Here is a 19,576-nt window from a genome sequence, read left to right on the forward strand (position 1 = left end):
TACACCTTGTATGCTGCCAACACACAGGGCAACCCAACCAGATCTAGTCCTATAAACCAATTACACCTTGTATGCTGCCAACACACAGGGCAACCCAACCAGATCTAGTCCTATACACCAATTACACCTTGTATGCTGCCAACACACAGGGCAACCCAACCAGATCTAGTCCTATACACCAATTACACCTTGTATGCTGCCAACACACAGGGCAACCCAACCAGATCTAGACCTATAAACCAATTACACCTTGTATGCTGCCAACACACAGGGCAACCCAACCAGATCTAGTCCTATAAACCAATTACACCTTGTATGCTGCCAACACACAGGGCAACCCAACCAGATCTAGTCCTATACACCAATTACACCTTGTATGCTGCCAACACACAGGGCAACCCAACCAGATCTAGACCTATAAACCAATTACACCTTGTATGCTGCCAACACACAGGGCAACCCAACCAGATCTAGTCCTATACACCAATTACACCTTGTATGCTGCCAACACACAGGGCAACCCAACCAGATCTAGTCCTATACACCAATTACACCTTGTATGCTGCCAACACACAGGGCAACCCAACCAGATCTAGTCCTATACACCAATTACACCTTGTATGCTGGCAACACACAGGGCAACCCAACCAGATCTAGTCCTATACACCAATTACACCTTGTATGCTGCCAACACACAGGGCAACCCAACCAGATCCAATCCTGGAAATCCCTACAATGTCGTATCCCACCAGTACATCAGTGACACAATTAGATCCAACCCTATGAATCACTTCCATCTTGTATCCCACCGACACATGGGGAAATAATGTCAGACCCAGTCTTTAAATCACTCCAAATCTCACATCCCATTAAGTCACGGTTGATCCAAACAGATCCAATCTTATAAATCCCCTCAATCTTGTATCCCACCATCTAGTCAGATCTAATCCTATATATCCCCAGTCTTGTATGCCATCCAACACACGGAGCAACCCAATCACATCCAATCATTGGATGAGACCCTATTGCGCCTTATATTGTTACCGCAGCTTTTTCCACTAATACACAGACGACCCAGTAAGATCCTTCTCTTCGATCTTGCATCCCACCTGCGACCTGATCACATCCAATCCTATAAACCCATTCAATGCAGTATGCCGCCAATAAACGAGTATTGGGCTACCAACCCGGCCGTAGGGGCTGCAGCGCTCGCGAAGCACCATGAGACCCCTCTAAATAGCGAAATCTGACTCCTATCAATTAGATATTTTAACCCATGAAGTGTAAACCACCGGGCGTACAACTACGTATCAGCCAGGAATGTGGAAAACTGTGAAATCCCATCAGATGTGAACAGGACTAAAATAGTTAAATCCATCGACAGCCGCAGCGACTCTGCTCCCCCGCTGATCCGATTTGGAAAGAAATGTTTAATGTTTCCTAATGGACTGGGAGCTGCTGCTGCAATTAATTGGAAGGGCGGATTTGCTGACTTGCAGAATGACCTGCGCTGCACAGCTCAGCTTCTTCAGGAGATACTATGGAGATGTGTACGGCTGGCGCGGGGCCCAGAGGATCTTTTTTTTTATATTAAAGAGAAAGAATTTTACTGGAATAAGAGCAGAATTACCAAGTCTTAGATGATGGGGGACACGCCGGTGGGCCGGGGTCTTAACATAACGGAGATGGGATGTGCTGATATTACAGTGACCCAGTACTGATGGGTGCAAAGATCTAATGGCAGAGGTGAAACTCGGCCGAGCATTTGTGTGTTTTCAACAGGGAGATGAGCGAAAGCTGCTGCCAAGCACCTAAGGCGGCAGCATATCTCGTGGCGGCAAAAAAAGAAAAAAGAAGAGGGAATGTAATTTAACATGGTTGATACGTCTCTTTCCGACGTAATTCAATGGCATGGAGATTTGGGAGGTCGCAATTCACATGTGGCATCATTCAGACGACTGTATTTTCATGAATCATTTTCCTCGCGGGTCATATATCCGTTACTCATCTTGCACTCATACAGTCCTGAATATGCACCCGAGCAGCTTCTACAAAGGGCACGGATTCGCACAAGAGAAATCCTGCATGGAGTTTGAAGAAAACCAGGGTCAGAAAATTACAACAGAAAATCAGATTTATGTAAATTCTGCCAATTGTAAAAGCAGCTCTGGACGGGACACAGAATGAAATCGGGAGAAGTACAAGGAAAGTATTTCTGCTGTGGTCCTCTCTCCGGGGCACGGGCAGAAGGGAGAAGCCATGCGAGCGCTCGCAGACTCCGATCACTGAGTGCGGGACATCAAACTCCCGGCGAGCCTGTATAATCTAATAGAGGTCATTATGGGGATTGGGCCGTCAGTATTCGTTAGGTTAATGATGGAGACAGGACGGCATCACGGAGATTTAATTACCGCAGTGGATTAACCCTGTCCCTGCCAACAGCCAGTATTTTTAATATTTACACAAAGGTATATATCCACTGGTGCAAATCAGAGAAGGCCCCCGGAAAAGCGAAACTGCACTGGGTGCCCCCATAACAATACAAAAGAGATAGACGGTATGACAGCACAGCAACCACAGCCGCTCCATGTAATAATGCAAAAGCCATATACAGTGCAGCCCCCTCTCCCCCAACAATGCCCCATATACAGTGCAGCCCCCTCTCCCCCCAACAATGCCCCATATACAATGCAGCCCCCTCTCCCCCCAACAATGCCCCATATACAGTGCAGCCCCCTCTCCCAACAATGCCCCATATACAGTGCAGCCCCCTCTCCCCCAACAATGCCCCATATACAGTGCAGCTCCCTCTCCCCCAACAATGCCCCATATACAGTGCAGCCCCCTCTCCCCCAACAATGCCCCATATACAGTGCAGCCCCCTCTCCCCCAACAATGCCCCATATACAGTGCAGCCCCCTCTCCCCCCAATAATGCCCCATATACAGTGCAGCCCTCTCCCCCAACAATGCCCCATATACAGTGCAGCCCCCTCTCCCCCCAACAATGCCCCATATACAGTGCAGCTCCCTCTCCCCCAACAATGCCCCATATACAGTGCAGCCCCCTCTCGCCCAACAATGCCCCATATACAGTGCAGCCCCCTCTCCCCCAACAATGCCCCATATACAGTGCAGCCCCCTCTCCCAACAATGCCCCATATACAGAGCAGCCCCCTCTCCCCCAACAATGCCCCATATACAGCGCAGCCTCCTCTCCCCCAACAATGCCCCATATACAGTGCAGCCCCCTCTCCACCAACAATGCCCCATATACAGTGCAGCCCCCTCTCCCCAACAATGCCCCATATACAGTGCAGCCCCCTCTCCCCAACAATGCCCCATATACAGTGCAGCCCCCTCTCCCCAACAATGCCCCATATACAGTGCAGCCCCCTCTCCCCCAACAATGCCCCATATACAGTGCAGCCTTCTCTCCCCAACAATGCCCCATATACAGTGCAGCCTCCTCTCCCCCAACAATGCCCCATATACAGTGCAGCCCCCTCTCCTCAACAATGCCCCATATACAGTGCAGCCCCCTCTCCCCCAACAATGCCCCATATACAGTGCAGCCCCCTCTCCCCAACAATGCCCCATATACAGTGCAGCCCCCTCTCCCCCAACAATGCCCCATATGCAGCGCAGCCCCCTCTCCCCAACAATGCCACATATACATTGCAGCCCCCTCTCCACCAACAATGCCCCATATACAGTGCAGCCCCCTCTCTACCAACAATGCCCCATATACAGTGCAGCCCCCTCTCCCCAACAATGCCCCATATACAGTGAAGCCCCCTCTCCCCCAACAATGCCCCATATAACAGTGGAAAAGCCACATTTGCCTCCAGTATAAATGTGAAAGCCACAAATGTTCCCCCAAAACAATGCAAAAGAAAAATACTCTACATACTAGTGAAACAGATATTGATGTCCAGTGCAAAAGCAGCAGACATTTCCCTTAACCCTTCTAACATGAGGTTAACATGAAATATCAATGGTGGAATCACTGAGGTCCTTCACCATCACTGAGGTGCTTCACCGTCACTGAGGTCCTTCACCGTCACTGAGGTCCTTCACCGTCACAGAGGTCCTTCACCGTCACTGAGGCCCTTCACCGTCACTGAGGTCCTTCACCGTCACTGAGGCCCTTCACCGTCACTGAGGTCCTTCACCGTCACTGAGGTGCTTCACCGTCACTGAGGCCCTTCACCGTCACTGAGGCCCTTCACCGTCACTGAGGCCCTTCACCGTCACTGAGGTCCTTCACCGTCACTGAGGCGCTTCACCGTCACTGAGGCGCTTCACCGTCACTGAGGTCCTTCACCGTCACTGAGGTCCTTCACCGTCACTGAGGTCCTTCACCGTCACTGAGGCCCTTCACCGTCACTGAGGCCCTTCACCGTCACCGAGGTCCTTCACCGTCACAGAGGTCCTTCACCGTCACAGAGGTCCTTCACCGTCAGAGGCCCTTCACCGTCACTGAGGTGCTTCACCGTCACTGAGGCCCTTCACCGTCACTGAGGCCATTCACCGTCACTGAGGCCATTCACCGTCACTGAGGCCATTCACCGTCACTGAGGCCCTTCACCGTCACTGAGGCCCTTCACCGTCACTGAGGTCCTTCACCGTCACTGAGGCCATTCACCGTCACAGAGGCCATTCACCGTCACAGAGGTCCTTCACCGTCACAGAGGTCCTTCACCGTCACAGAGGTCCTTCACGGTCACAGAGGTCCTTCACGGTCACAGAGGTCCTTCACCGTCACAGAGGTCCTTCACCGTCACAGAGGTCCTTCACCGTCACAGAGGTCCTTCACCGTCAGAGGCCCTTCACCATCACTGAGGTGCTTCACCATCACTGAGGTGCTTCACCGTCACTGAGGCCCTTCACCGTCACTGAGGTGCTTCACCGTCACTGAGGTGCTTCACCGTCACTGAGGCCCTTCACCGTCACTGAGGCCCTTCACCGTCACTGAGGTCCTTTACCGTCACTGAGGTCTTTCACTATCACTTTCTAATACTATTCAGATCTAAAAGGTCAGTGCAAACATGGGAACTCTACAGCCTTTCTGGCTCGTACCAGAATGCCTCAGCTGCTAGAGTGAGCGAATCCCATCTTCGCATCCTGGATGGCTGACTTTTATAGCCTGGGGTCCATGTTCACAGCCTCACACAAAATAATGGAATTACAGCCGTGTACTGTACGAGGCTCTCGGGGGACCTGTTACTATAAGAATTCATTGCTCCTCGCGGAGTGCGCTCGCTTCCAGTATGATCTTCTGGGTAAAGTCGTATGGTGGTTACACCTGTGGGGACTCTGGTAATTAAAAATCTCTAAGAAAGAGCCGTCAATAAGAGGACTTCAGCGGGAAGTGATCTGCAGTCGAGGGAGAAATGCTGCATTAATGATAGGATAAGCCGTGCCGCATTACCGTCATTGTGGTGACGGATGCTCATGTCACGCATCTCCCTCAGCTTGGCAGAGCTACTCCACCTTCCCCTAAGGCAGCTGCCCTCTGCTGTGCTCCACCGTTGTTTTACAAGTGCCATTATCTGCATAGGCTTATTTAAAGCCAACTAAGACAGGTGTGTGTCTTGGTATTAAGACTCTGTTAATTTTTTATGGCTTCATGCCTTTGTGATCATGTGTACCCGCTAACTGTGTCCGTAAGACACAAGGCCCTATTACCCGACTGAAGCCATAAGAGGGTCCTGTTGTGTTCTTACTAGTAGACTGCGCTAGTTCGGGGAAGTTTATGGCATTTAATGGATACGTCATGGGCTTTTCATGATTGATCCAGTAAATGGCCACTCACCGGTGGCATCATTCACCCATGGACCATAATGGAAGCCATTTAACATGCCAGTCAAGTAAAAAAGAGAACAAATCTGCTAATAGGATCCCATACTGGTTTACGGGTGACGGACGTCGAGGTTAGGTTTCCAACAAGGTCCATCACAGATGATCAGCAGTCCTGGTAGTAGATTGACAACTTGCTAAGGATTAGGTAGAACCTGTACGGCACAAAGGTTGGTCAGGACTTATGACCGTTTGCCTATCCTTATCATCAATGTATTGTCGCGAAGGCTCATTATGGGGCAAATAGGAAAGGATCTACAAAGGAAAGGAAACTCAACTGCACAGCTGTCTTGCTTAAGTCTCAGGCCATCATGCCAAGATCAGAAGCACTGCGGGAACACGTAGTGACTCCAATAAGGAGAGATTTATGGTCTCCAAAACGAAGGCAGGTGCAGCAACACCTTGGCCTAAACTACACCACCTCATACGGATGATAGTGATTTCTGGGTCAGCGCCCTCTCTCGTCCTTTACAGAAATACCCAAATTAACCCGATGGAAGGGAAACGGTCAGCAGATGACGCCCCATAAGCTCAAAAACGGTCTTGGGGAAACACTTGAAATGTTCCCATTGCTTGCTACGATAATCCGAGCTCTTCTGATATGCTATTAACAAATTGCTGTCGTGTCAACAAATTTTCCATAAATCAATTGTACAAGTGAATATAAGAAATTGTGTAATATATCTTATCAGAAAGATCCGCTTCTCCACTTATGAACCGCTTCTTACCCTTCCCCCACCTCCTGAACTCATTGTTTACTACGAAAAACAGCTAAAATCCATCCTGCTCTAGGCAAGACACACTAAAATATCACTCAGGGATCAGATTACAGCTGCCTATTGTAGTCTATGGAAGGGGAGGAGCAGGGAGAGTCATAGACGCACAGAGACAGGGCTGCAGATTCCTGGTAAGTGTTTACCTCACCCAATACTGGATTCACATCTACACTGCTCAGTACTTCTGTACATTGTCCTCCATACTGCTGCTTCTGGACATGTGCTACATTGGAGAGCAGGAATCCCTCATGTCTATGTGTGCTGTGTATGGGAGACATCATAGCTAGTGATGAGCGAATATACTCGTTACTCGAGATTTCCCGAGCACGCTCGGGTGTCCTCCGAGTATTTTTTAGTGCTCGGAGATTTAGTTTTCATCGCCGCAGCTGAATGATCTACATCTGATAGCCAGCTTGATTACATGTGGGGGTTGCCTGGTTGCTAGGGAATCCCCACATGTACTTATGCTAGCTAAGAGATGTAAATCATTCAGCTGCGGCGATGAAAACGAAATCTCCGAGCATCACTAACTATAGCAGCTAGTCTAAACCCTCTAGCTCAGAGGCAACTGAAAATTATTCACCGAGCCTGTAGAGGGGAAAACTTGATCCCAGATAATAGTATTATTCCCAATGTACACAGGACTGATTATTCTTCAATTTTGGGGTAAGTGACACCATGCCCCTTCCCCGAGGTCTCACTCATTTTATAAAATTGTTGAAGCAAACAAATCAAGAAAAAATTGCCAGTTGCCGTAAATCCGTCCATTACTACTACTAATGATGATACATCAATGTGAATGCTTTCATCTGCAGGAATCTTCTCCAGGATCAATGGAGAAATCGTTAAGAAATATATAGAGGGATATTACCAAGCCCCTGTTTAATTACTCCATTCGCTGTACTTAATATACGTCTGACATTTGTCCATTAGAGTCCCGAGCAGACCCTATATCCCTCTGACAACGATCAATCCCGCAAGATAAATGCCGGCATCCCGCTTTCGATGTCTAATGATTTTCTTTCCTAGAAGATGAACTACAAATGGGTTTTGGGCAATGAATATTAATGTATAAAGACACGGCTGCCATAAACACAGTGCTGAACCAACGGGACTGATGCAGAAGGAAAGTCTGGGCAATCACTGATACGCAAGACCCAACATTAGAGGCTTTTCACGTCTCGGCTACATTCGGCCGGCCACGTCTCAGCTACATTACGCCGGCCACGTCTCGGGTACATTCCGCCGGCCACGTCTCGGGTACATTCCGCCGGCCACGTCTCGGCTACACTCGGCTGGCCACGTCTCGGCTACATTCAGCCGGCCACGTTTCGGCAAAATTGGGCCGGCCACATCTCGGCTAAATTGGGCCGGCCACGTCTCGGCTAAATTGGGCCGGCCACGTCTCGGCTAAATTGGGCCGGCCACGTCTCGGCTAAATTGGGCCGGCCACGTCTCGGCTAAATTCGGCCGGCCACGTCTCGGCTAAATTCGGCCGGCCACGTCTCGGCTAAATTCGGCCGGCCACGTCTCGGCTAAATTCGGCCGGCCACGTCTCGGCTACATTCCTCCGGCCATGTCTCGGCTACATTCTTCTGGCCACAGGACGGTGATTGGATCGGCTGCTGGAATATTTGGGGAAATTACAATATCAGCAAAACAGACATTGTCTAGATGACCGAGGGGACGGAAGGACCGCCATCAGTAACCTAATGTCACAATAAGGGGCAAAGGCAGCAAAATGGTAACATTGTCTACTGCCCTGTTGTGATGAAGGAGGGCGACAAACTGCTTTAACGGCAAGACCGGACAGTGCAGCTAAACACAAATGGCCAAACCATGCTGGATTTTTCTGTAATGGGTGGCTCCACTTCATCAGCATTATAGGAGCAGGAATTTGAGATTGCTCAGTGGTATCCTTGCCATAGACTGATATCCCTCGTCCCTGAATTTATTGTGATAGGCAGGTGTCACGTCTCCACCAGAACCTGCTCCTGCGAATTCTGCTGTCACCAGGTGCCGCTGTATTTACTCTAGTGTAGAAAGAAAGACCTGCCCCCTACTTCCTATAGAGAGACAAAGACCTGCCCCCTACTTCCTATAGAGAGACAAAGACCTGCCCCCTACTTCCTGTAGAGAGACAAAGACCTGCCGCCTACTTCCTGTAGAGAGACAAAGACCTGCCGCCTACTTCCTATAGAGAGACAAAGACACGCCCACACTTCCTATAGAGAGACAAAGACCTGCCCCCTACTTCCTATAGGGAGACAAAGACATGTCCGCACTTCCTATAGAGAGACAAAGACCCGCCCCCTACTTCCTGCAGAGAGACAAAGACCCGCCCCCTACTTCCTGTAGAGAGACAAAGACCTGCCCCCTACTTCCTATAGGGAGACAAAGACACGCCCGCACTTCCTATAGAGAGACAAAGACCCGCCCCCTACTTCCTGCAGAGACAAAGACCCGCCCCCTACTTTTTATAGAGAGACAAAGACACGCCTGCAATTCCTATAGAGAGACAAAGACCCGCCCCTACTTCCTGCAGAGACAAAGACCCACCCCCTACTTCCTGTAGAGAGACAAAGACCTGCCCCCCACTTCCTGTAGAGAGACAAAGACCTGCCCCCTACTTCCTATAGGGAGACAAAGACACGCCCGCACTTCCTATAGAGAGACAAAGACCCGCCCCCTACTTCCTGTAGAGAGACAAAGACCCGCCCCCTACTTCCTGTAGAGACAAAGACCTGCCCCCTACTTCCTATAGAGAGACAAAGACACGCCCGCACTTCCTATAGAGAGACAAAGACCCACCCCCTACTTCCTGTAGAGAGACAAAGACCCGCCCCCTACTTCCTGTAGAGACAAAGACCTGCCCCCTACTTCCTATAGAGAGACAAAGACCCGCCCCCTACTTCCTGTAGAGAGACAAAGACCTGCCCCCTACTTCCTATAGAGAGACAAAGACACACCCGCACTTCCTATAGAGAGACAAAGACCCGCCCCCTACTTCCTGTAGAGAGACAAAGACCCACCCCCTACTTCCTGTAGAGAGACAAAGACCTGCCCCCTACTTCCTGTAGAAACAATGACTCAACTACTTCCATCGGTCCGGGAAGGAATTTTTGCGACTTGCTTGTTGGAGTACCTACCTAGGGGGTTGCCATGTGACCCCATTGGCCGTGCGACCTCGTGTCACAGTCAGAGATGCCTAAGAGCTGATTTCTTGCAATGAACCGCTCGTGGATGGAAAGATTTTTGTGTTTCCTTGTGATTGACTGCGCGATGGTCCTAAGGAGAGAACACGAGAACTGGCCCTTACCTTCTCCATATAAACGGATCTCTGTTCCATATCTTGTACTCTCTGTGCTTGCAATAAAAAACATTCTGTTTCTGAAAATGACAGAAATCTGATTTATAACATAATCTGGGAGACATAAAACAATAATGTGTTTACTCCACTCATTGCACAATGTACAGTACGGACCAAAAGTTTGGACACACCTTCCCATTTAAAGATTTTTCTGTATTTTCATGACTATGAAAATTGTAAATTCATACTGAAGGCATCAAAACTATGAATTAACACAGGTGGAATTATATACTTAACAAAAAAGTATGAAACAACTGAAATTATGTCTTATAACCTTATATAGGTTCTTCAAAGTAGCCACCTTTTGCTTTGATTACTGATTTGCACACTCTTGGCATTCTCTTGATGAGCTTCAAGAGGTAGTCACCGGGAATGGTTTTCACTTCACAGGTGGGCCCTGTCAGGTTTAATAAGTGGGATTTTTTACCTTATAAATGGAGTTGGGACCATCAGTTGTGTTGTGCAGAAGTCTGGTGGATACACAGCTGATAGTCCTACTGAATAGACTGTTAGAATTTGTATTCTGGCAAGAAAAAAGCAGCTAAGTAAAGAAAAACGAGTGGCCATCATTATTTTAAGAAATGAAGGTCAGTCTGAAAAATTGGGAAAACTTTGAAAGTGTCCCCATGTGTAGTGGCAAAAACCATCAGGCGCTACAAAGAATCTGGCTCACATGAGGACCGTCTCAGGAAAGGAAGACCAAGAGTCACCTCTGCTTCTGAGGATAAGTTTATTCGAGTCACCAGCCTCAGAAATCGCAGGTTTACAGCAGCTCAGATTAGAGACCAGGTCAATGCCACACAGAGTTCTAGCAGCAGACACATCTCTACAACAACTGTTAAGAGGAGACTTTGTGCAGCAGGCCTTCATGGTAAAATAGCTGCTAGGAAACCACTGCTAAGGACAGGCAACAAGCAGAAGAGACTTGTTGGGGCTAAAGAACACAAGGAATGGACATTAGACCAGTGGAAATCTGTGCTTTGGTCTGATGAGTCCAAATTTGAGATCTTTGGTTCCAACCACCGTGTCTTTGTGTGACGCAGAAAAGGTGAACGGATGGACTCTACATGCCTGGTTCCCACCGTGAAGCATGGAGGAGGAGGTGTGATGGTGTGGGGGGGGCTTTGCTGGTGACACTGCTGGCGATTTATTCAAAATTGAAAGCATACTGAACCAACATGGCTACCACAGCATCTTGCAGCGGCATGCTATTCCATCCGGTTTGCGTTTAGTTGAACCATCATTTATTTTTCAGCAGGACAATGACCCCAAACACACCTCCAGGCTGTGTAAGGGCTATTTGACCCAGAAGGAGAGTGATGGGGGCTACGCCAGATGACCTGGCCTCCACAGTCACCAGACCTGAACCCAATCGAGATGGTTTGGGGTGAGCTGGACCGCAGAGTGAAGGCAAAAGGGCCAACAAGTGCTAAGCATCTCTGGGAACTCCTTCAAGATTGTTGGAAGACCATTCCCGGTGACTACGTCTTCAAGCTCATCAAGAGAATGCCAAGAGTGTGCAAATCAGTAATCAAAGCAAAAGGTGGCTACTTTGAAGAACCTAGAATATAAGACATAATTTCAGTTGTTTGACACTTTTTTGTTAAGTATATAATTCCACATGTGATAATTCATAGTTTTGATGCCTTCAGTGTGAATGTGCAATTTTCATAGTCATGAAAATACAGAAAAATCTTTAAATGAGAAGGTGTGTCCAAACTTTTGGTCTGTACTGTACGTATCCACAGGACAGGCGGCCATCGGCATCAGATCAGCGGGGGTCCGACTGCTGATCGGTGAGATGATCCCCCCCCCACAAAAAACCAACAACATTCTGGATCTTTACAGCATTAACCCCTTGGGGTAAATATTTCAATGTATAAAATTATTGGATTTATATAAATGCGCCGATACTAAATGAACTTAGTTTTTTTATTTTTCGGAATGAGAGCAATTTGAACTTTGAGGTTTTAATTTTTTTTTTCACATTTTGCTAAGCTTCTTCGAGGGACATGATCTTTCGTTTGCGGGTGGGGAAAAGTCCCCCCCACTATCAGTGAGCGACATCCACATCTAAGGGGTTAAATAGTAACTTTGATCATTGCATCTCCCTTCTTTTAAAGGGAACCTGTCAGCTCAGAAATTGCCATTTACCTGCAGATACAGGATTAATGCACAGGCAAATAGCGTTACAATGTTGCCGGGAGAAAATGTACTTATTCCTCCCGGCAACTGCCGGCATTCAGGCATATTGTGAGGGGCGGCTGGACGCACGCCCAGCACTTGGATTGACAGCTCTGTCTGCACAGATGTGCCGCAGTGTCAGCTGTCAATCAAACTGCCGGGACCTGCGTACAGAGTGGTGACTATCGCCGATCCGTGCACGCTTTGATTGACAGGAGACTCTGCAGCACATCCGTGCAGGCCGAGATGTCAAAGTGCTCGGAGTGCGTCTATTTCCGCTGAGCCGCAACAGTTTGGGCGTTTTAGTTCTGTTCGCTTTGTTTCTGTCGGTTTTGGGTAACAAGGGTTTCTCACTTACTCTGTTTGTCTGTCCTATCACCTTATGGGTGCAGCTTTAAATACCTTCCCCTACTGGTGTTTTCTGCTGGTCATAGACTTTGTTGGATTCATTCTCTTTGCTTTAGTTGCAGTTGTTTTGTGTGTGATCCCTTTATTCCTTAGGGACCTGATACTCTAGCGATCCTAGGAGCTGCTAAGGACACTCAGGGTAAGCCGAGCGAGGGCGCCATTGTGTTACCTTAACCCCTATCTGACCTCGGACGGGATAGTACGTCCAAGGTCAGATCCCCTGCTTTGATGCAGGGCTCCGCGGTGAGCCCTGCATCAAAGCCGGGACATGTTAGCTGTTTTGAACAGCTGACATGTGCCCGTAATAGGCGCGGGCAGAATCGCGATCTGCCCGCACCTATTAAATAGTTAAATGCCGCTATCAAACGCAGACAGCGGCATTTAACTACCGCTTCCGGCCGGGCGGCCGGAAATGACGTCATCGCCGACCCCCGTCACATGATGGGGGGTCGGCGATGCGTCTCCATTGTAACCATAGAGGTCCTTGAGACCTCTATGGTTACTGATCGCCGGTGCCTGTGGTCGGCACTCACAGCACACCTCCATTTCTGCTACATAGCAGCGATCAGCAGATCGCTGCTATGTAGCAGAGGCGATCGAGTTGTGCCTGCTTCTAGCCTCCCATGGAGGCTAGTGAAGCATGGCAAAAGTGAAAAAAAAAAAGTTGAAAAAAATCTTAAAAAAATAAAAAAAAATATAAAAGTTTAAATCACCTCCCTTTCGCCCCAATCAAAATAAATCCATAAAAAAAATATCAAATCTACACATATTTGGTATCGCCGCGCTCAGAATCGCCCGATCTATCAATTCAAAAAAAGCATTAACCTGATCGCTAAACAGCGTAGCGGGAAAAAAATTAGAAACGCCAGAATTACGTTTTTTTTGTCACCGCGACATTGCATTAAAATGAACGATCAAAAGAACGTATCTGCACCAAAATGCTATCATTAAAAACGCCAGCTCGGCACGCAAAAAATAAGCCCTCAACTGACCCCAGATCACGAAAAATGGAGACACTACAAGTATCGGAAAATGGCGCAATTTTTTTTTTTTGCAAAGTTTGGAATTTTTTTTCACCACTTAGATAAAAAATAACCTAGTCATGTTAGGTGTCCATGAACTCGTACTGACCTGGAGAATCATAATGTCAGGTCCGTTTTAGCATTTAGTGAACCTAGCAAAAAAGCCAAACAAAAAACAAGTGTGGGACTGCACTTTTTTTGCAATTTCACCGCACTTGGAATTTGTTTCCCGTTTTCTAGTACACGACATGCTAAAACCAATGATGTCGTTCAAAAGTACAACTCGTTCCGCAAAAAATAAGCCCTCACATGGCCAAATTGACGGAAGAATAAAAAAGTTATGGCTCTGGGAAGGAGGGGAGCGAAAAACGAACACGGAAAAACGAAAAATCCCAAGGTCATGAAGGGGTTAAGGTTCCAACCTCTGTGGTCAGGCAGGGACACAGGGCAGAGAAGGGCTTTTCTTAGTCTGAACAAGGACCAGTCAGGTTTAGGGATCGGTCCCCCTGGTCTATACATTACCCGAGTGAATGTGTTTTGGCAATCATAACATTATCACCAGTAGGGGAAGGAATTTAAAGCTGCCCCCAAGCAACAAAACTTTCCTTTGCCGGAAAGCAGGCGTCCAGGCATTGATATATCCCCCCATGAGTTATACTTACTGAGGTCCTCCAGTTCCTGCAGGGGGTACGTCTTTCCTAAAAATAAAAGGGAAAAATCAAGAAGTGAAGGCCACAATCTGCCATTATCTTGTCCCCCCTCCGATATGATCATCTCTGGCAGTGCCCCTCCCCCACTCCATTGTTCATCCCCGCAATCTGACTCTATCATTATATGGGATCAGCGGGTAAAAGCAAATGTGTATTGATCCCTGTAATGATGAGCCCTGACGAGGCGCTTTCAGCTCCAGAGTCATCGCAGTGATCTCCAGGCCTATGTAATGTAGTGATTAGAGGATTAATGGTGGAGGACGGTGTGGGCAGACGGGGGGATTACTGCCACGCTGTGGACGGGACCTCCGCTCCATGGTCTGATATTAGGGATCAATAGTGTTTACTGAAAAGCCCAGAGAGCCGGGATCATCCGCAAACTAAGGGTACCGTCACACAGTGCAATTTTCATCGCTACAACGGTACGATCCGTGACGCTCCAGCATCGTAACAATATCGCTCCAGCGTCGTAGACTGCTGTCACACTTTGCAATCTACGACGCTGGAGCGATAATTTCATGACGTATGTGCGATGTAGAAGCCGTTGGTTACTATGCGCCCATCGTATACAATATATGTTACACCATGCGATCATGCCGCCACAGCGGGACACTAGACGACGAAAGAAAGTTTCAAACGATCTGCTACGACGTACGATTCTCAGCGGGGTCCCTGATCGCAGGAGCGTGTCAGACACAGCGAGATCGTAACTATATCGCTGGAACGTCACGAATCGTGCCGTCGTAGCGATCAAAATTGCACTGTGTGACGGTACCCTTACAGCTGCCAGAAATCTATATATCTAGTGCGATTAATCAGAAATAATTCTACTAAGCTTACAGGTCTGCGGGATTTACCTGCATCTAATGCTGCGGTCAGTTATAGAGGGGCCGTCACCCCAGGGGTCAGTTATAGAGGGGCCGTCACCCCAGGGGTCAGTTATAGAGGGGACGTCACCCCAGGGGTCAGTTATAGAGGGGCCGTCACCCCAGGGGTCAGTTATAGAGGGGCCGTCACCCCAGGGGTCAGTTATAGAGGGGCCGTCACCCCAGGGGTCAGTTATAGAGGGGCCGTCACCCCAGGGGTCAGTTATAGAGGGGCCGTCACCCCTGAGGTCAGTTATAGAGGGGCCGTCACCCCAGGGGTCAGTTATAGAGGGGCCGTCACCCCAGGGGTCAGTTATAGAGGGGCCGTCACCACAGGGGTCAGTTATAGAGGGGCCGTCACCACAGGGGTCAGTTATAGAGGGGCCGTCACCCCAGAGGTCAGTTATAGAGGGGCCGTCACCCCAGGGGTCAGTTATAGAGGGGCCGTCACCCCAGGGGTCAGTTATAGAGGGGCCGTCACTCCAGGGGTCAGTTATAGAGGGGCCGTCACCCAAGGGGTCATTTATAGAGGGGCCGTCACCCCAGGGGTCAGTTATAGAGGGGCCGTCACCCCAGGGGTCAGTTATAGAGGGGCCGTCACCCAAGGGGTCATTTATAGAGGGGCCGTCACCCCAGGGGTCAGTTATAGAGGGGCCGTCACCCCAGGGGTCAGTTATAGAGGGGCCGTCACCCCAGGGGTCAGTTATAGAGGGGCCGTCACCCCAGAGGTCAGTTATAGAGGGGCCGTCACCCCAGGGGTCAGTTATAGAAGGGCCGTCACCCCAGGGGTCAGTTATAGAAAGGCCGTCACCCCAGGGGTCAGTTATAGAGGGGCCGTCACCCCAGGGGTCAGTTATAGAGGGGCCGTCACCCCAGGGGTCAGTTATAGAGGGGCCGTCACCCCAGGGGTCAGTTATAGAAGGGCCGTCACCCCAGGGGTCAGTTATAGAGGGGCCGTCACCCCAGGGGTCAGTTATAGAGGGGCCGTCACCCCAGGGGTCAGTTATAGAGGGGCCGTCACCCCAGGGGTCAGTTATAGAGGGGCCGTCACCTCAGGGGTCAGTTATAGAGGAGCCGTCACCCCAGGGGACAGTTATAGAGGGGCCGTCACCCCAGGGGTCAGTTATAGAGGGGCCGTCACCCCAGGGGTCAGTTATAGAGGGGCCTTCACCCCAGGGGTCAGTTATAGAGGAGCCGTCACCCCAGAGGTCAGTTATAGAGGGGCCGTCACCCCAGGGGTCAGTTATAGAGGGGCCGTCACCCCAGAGGTCAGTTATAGAGGGGCCGTTACCCCAGGGGTCAGTTATAGAGGAGCCGTCACCCCAGGGGTCAGTTATAAAGGGGCCGTCACCCCAGGGGTCAGTTATAGAGGGGCCGTCACCCCAGGGGTCAGTTATAGAGGGGCCCTCACCCCAGGGGTCAGTTATAGAGGGGCCGTCACCCCTGCGGTCAGTTATAGAGGGGCCGTCACCCCAGGGGTCAGTTATAGAGGGGCCGTCACCCCAGGGGTCAGTTATAGAGGAGCCGTCACCCCAGGGGTCAGTTATAGAGGGGCCCTCACCCCAGGGGTCAGTTATAGAGGGGCCGTCACCCCAGGGGTCAGTTATAGAGGGGCCGTCACCCCAGGGGTCAGTTATAGAGGGGCCCTCACCCCAGGGGTCAGTTATAGAGGGGCCGTCACCCCTGAGGTCAGTTATAGAGGGGCCGTCACCCCAGGGGTCAGTTATAGAGGGGCCGTCACCCCAGGGGTCAGTTATAGAGGGGCCTTCACCCCAGGGGTCAGTTATAGAGGGGCTGTCACCCCAGAGGTCAGTTATAGAGGGGCCGTCACCCCTGCGGTCAGTTATAGAGGGGCCGTCACCCCAGGGGTCAGTTATAGAGGAGCCGTCACCCCAGGGGTCAGTTATAGAGGGGCCGTCACCCCAGGGGTCAGTTATAGAGGGGCCGTCACCCCAGGGGTCAGTTATAGAGGAGCCGTCACCCCAGGGGTCAGTTATAGAGGGGCCGTCACCCCAGGGGTCAGTTATAGAGGGGCCGTCACCCCAGGGGTCAGTTATAGAGGAGCCGTCACCCCAGGGGTCAGTTATAGAGGGGCCCTCACCCCAGGGGTCAGTTATAGAGGGGCCGTCACCCCAGGGGTCAGTTATAGAGGGGCCCTCACCCCAGGGGTCAGTTATAGAGGGGCCGTCACCCCAGGGGTCAGTTATAGAGGGGCCGTCACCCCAGGGGTCAGTTATAGAGGGGCCGTCACCCCAGGGGTCAGTTATAGAGGGGCCCTCACCCCAGGGGTCAGTTATAGAGGGGCCCTCACCCCAGGGGTCAGTTATAGAGGGGCAGTGGATTAATGATTCCATCCTATGGCAGTAAATTCATCACCGATCTCCACTCCTCGGATCTGATCGGGTGGGAATGCTCGGTCCTATCGCATCTCGTGGGATCACTCACTCTGCCCGGCCTCCCCGGCAGGCCGCCGCCTCTGCTCCACGTCCCCGGACACCAGCCTGGACTCCAGCGGCGGCTGCAGGGTGACGGAATTCCAGAAGATCTTACTGCACATCACGTCATGCTCAGCGGATCCGGCGAACACCGTGTACCCGTCATAACCGGACTCCTCTGTGCCGGCCATGCCGCCTTCTGTCAGCGGTAATACTCGTTACTATGGGGATGAGACGCCGCGCAGGCGCAGAGGGTAAATCCTTTTAGACGCAAGCGCACTGAGAAGTCAATGTCACCATGGAGATGGGAAGCGGCGCAGGCGCAGTAAGTAATTGTGATGCTGCAGAAGGTAGAGGAGGTCACGTGATGACAATGGCATGGAAGGGACTGTGCAGGAGCTGAGGGCTGCTGCAGGGACCCCACACTGACACTGCTGCAGCCAGGAACCCCACACTGACACTGCTGCAGCCAGGGACTCCACACTGACACTGCTGCAGCCAGGGACTCCACACTGACACTGCTGCAGCCAGGGACCCCACACTGACACTGCTGCAGCCAGGGACCCCACACTGACACTGCTGCAGCCAGGGACCCCACACTGACACTGCTGCAGCCAGGGACCCCACACTGACACTGCTGCAGCCAGGGACCCCACACTGACACTGCTGCAGCCAGGGACCCCACACTGACACTGCTGCAGCCAGGGACTCCACACTGACACTGCTGCAGCCAGGGACCCCACACTGACACTGCTGCAGCCAGGGACCCCACACTGACACTGCTGCAGCCAGGGACCCCACACTGACACTGCTGCAGCCAGGGACCCCACACTGACACTGCTGCAGCCAGGGACTCCACACTGACACTGCCGCAGCCAGGGACCCCACACTGACACTGCCGCAGCCAGGGACCCCACACTGACACTGCTGCAGCCAGGGACTCCACACTGACACTGCTGAAGCCAGGGACCCCACACTGACACTACTGCTGCTGGGGGCCTGATACCTGAGCATAGGGGCAATATTCTGTATAAAAGGGGACTATTGAGCTGGAGGTGGGGGGGATACCTCAGGGGAGGACTGCTGAATGATGTGGGGGAGGGGTGGAGGATGGGGGTAATTATTCCACAGTGGACTAGTAGATGAAGTGATGGGGAGATATAAGGCTCCGCTCACCTGGCGTTGATGCCCAGTTGTCAGGTATTAGAGCTGATGGTTGGGGGGCAAAGCCCTGGCAGGGGGCCGTGATTACAAGGCCTGCAGCGCCTCCCCCTCCCGGTGCAGAAGACACGCCGGATGTCCCCAGTGTATTTTGGGATAGTCTCAACTTTTTGCATTTGGGTTTCATTACAATTTTTTCTCCCTTTGGCTCCTACAAGTTCTTTGTTTCCTGCACATTCAGTGTCGATGTGGTCATCAATCAGCCGAGCGGAGCCATTGGAAGACGTAAGAGTGACAAGCCTTCCATCAGAATGAGCTCGCTGACGGGTCCTCACATTACTCATTCTGCAGCCAGCAGCAGACAGCGCAGCACAGAGGCTGTAGAATGATAAAACGGTCACAAATTATTAACGGAACGTAATTACAAACATGAAAAGTCTCCACAGATGGACAACCCTCTCAATGCTGGCAGAAGCCCCAAGTATTTAATATGTATGGCAGGATTTAAGAAGAGAAGGATTGGGCATGTTGTATTTCTGCATGCCTGATATGATACCCCATTGCTTGAGGTGCCGTGAGGGGACAGAGTTAGGGGCGGCTTAATTCCCCTCTCACCAGTTAGAACACATGCATGTATTTTAGGGCGGTGAGTGTTGGCATTAGACAAGGCAGAAAGAAAATCAATGTAATCTTCATAGCATGCCGCATGTGACGTGGATTCTTACTGTGTATGAACCATCCCCTCAGCTCCAGTACAAGCATCGCATGCAGCCCCTGTGCGGC

The 19,576-nt window shown here is 50.7% G+C and overlaps 1 protein-coding gene across 1 annotated transcript in view; it reads right to left on the reverse strand.

Annotated features, from left to right (window-relative positions):
* The window catches only part of HOATZ (HOATZ cilia and flagella associated protein), a 33,991-nt gene extending 16,142 nt beyond the window's left edge, over positions 1 to 17,849 (reverse strand). The window contains exons 1-3 of the mRNA XM_069740829.1: positions 17,643 to 17,849; positions 14,284 to 14,319; positions 9,957 to 10,027 (exon numbers count right to left, since the gene is read on the reverse strand). Coding sequence (XP_069596930.1) covers positions 9,957 to 10,027; positions 14,284 to 14,319; positions 17,643 to 17,823 — 288 coding nt within the window. The 5' untranslated portion in view covers positions 17,824 to 17,849. The remainder of the gene's footprint in view (positions 1 to 9,956; positions 10,028 to 14,283; positions 14,320 to 17,642) is intronic.
* Positions 17,850 to 19,576: the final 1,727 nt, after the last annotated feature.

Source organism: Ranitomeya imitator, chromosome 10, assembly GCF_032444005.1.
Source record: "Ranitomeya imitator isolate aRanImi1 chromosome 10, aRanImi1.pri, whole genome shotgun sequence".
Lineage (NCBI taxonomy): Eukaryota > Metazoa > Chordata > Amphibia > Anura > Dendrobatidae > Ranitomeya > Ranitomeya imitator.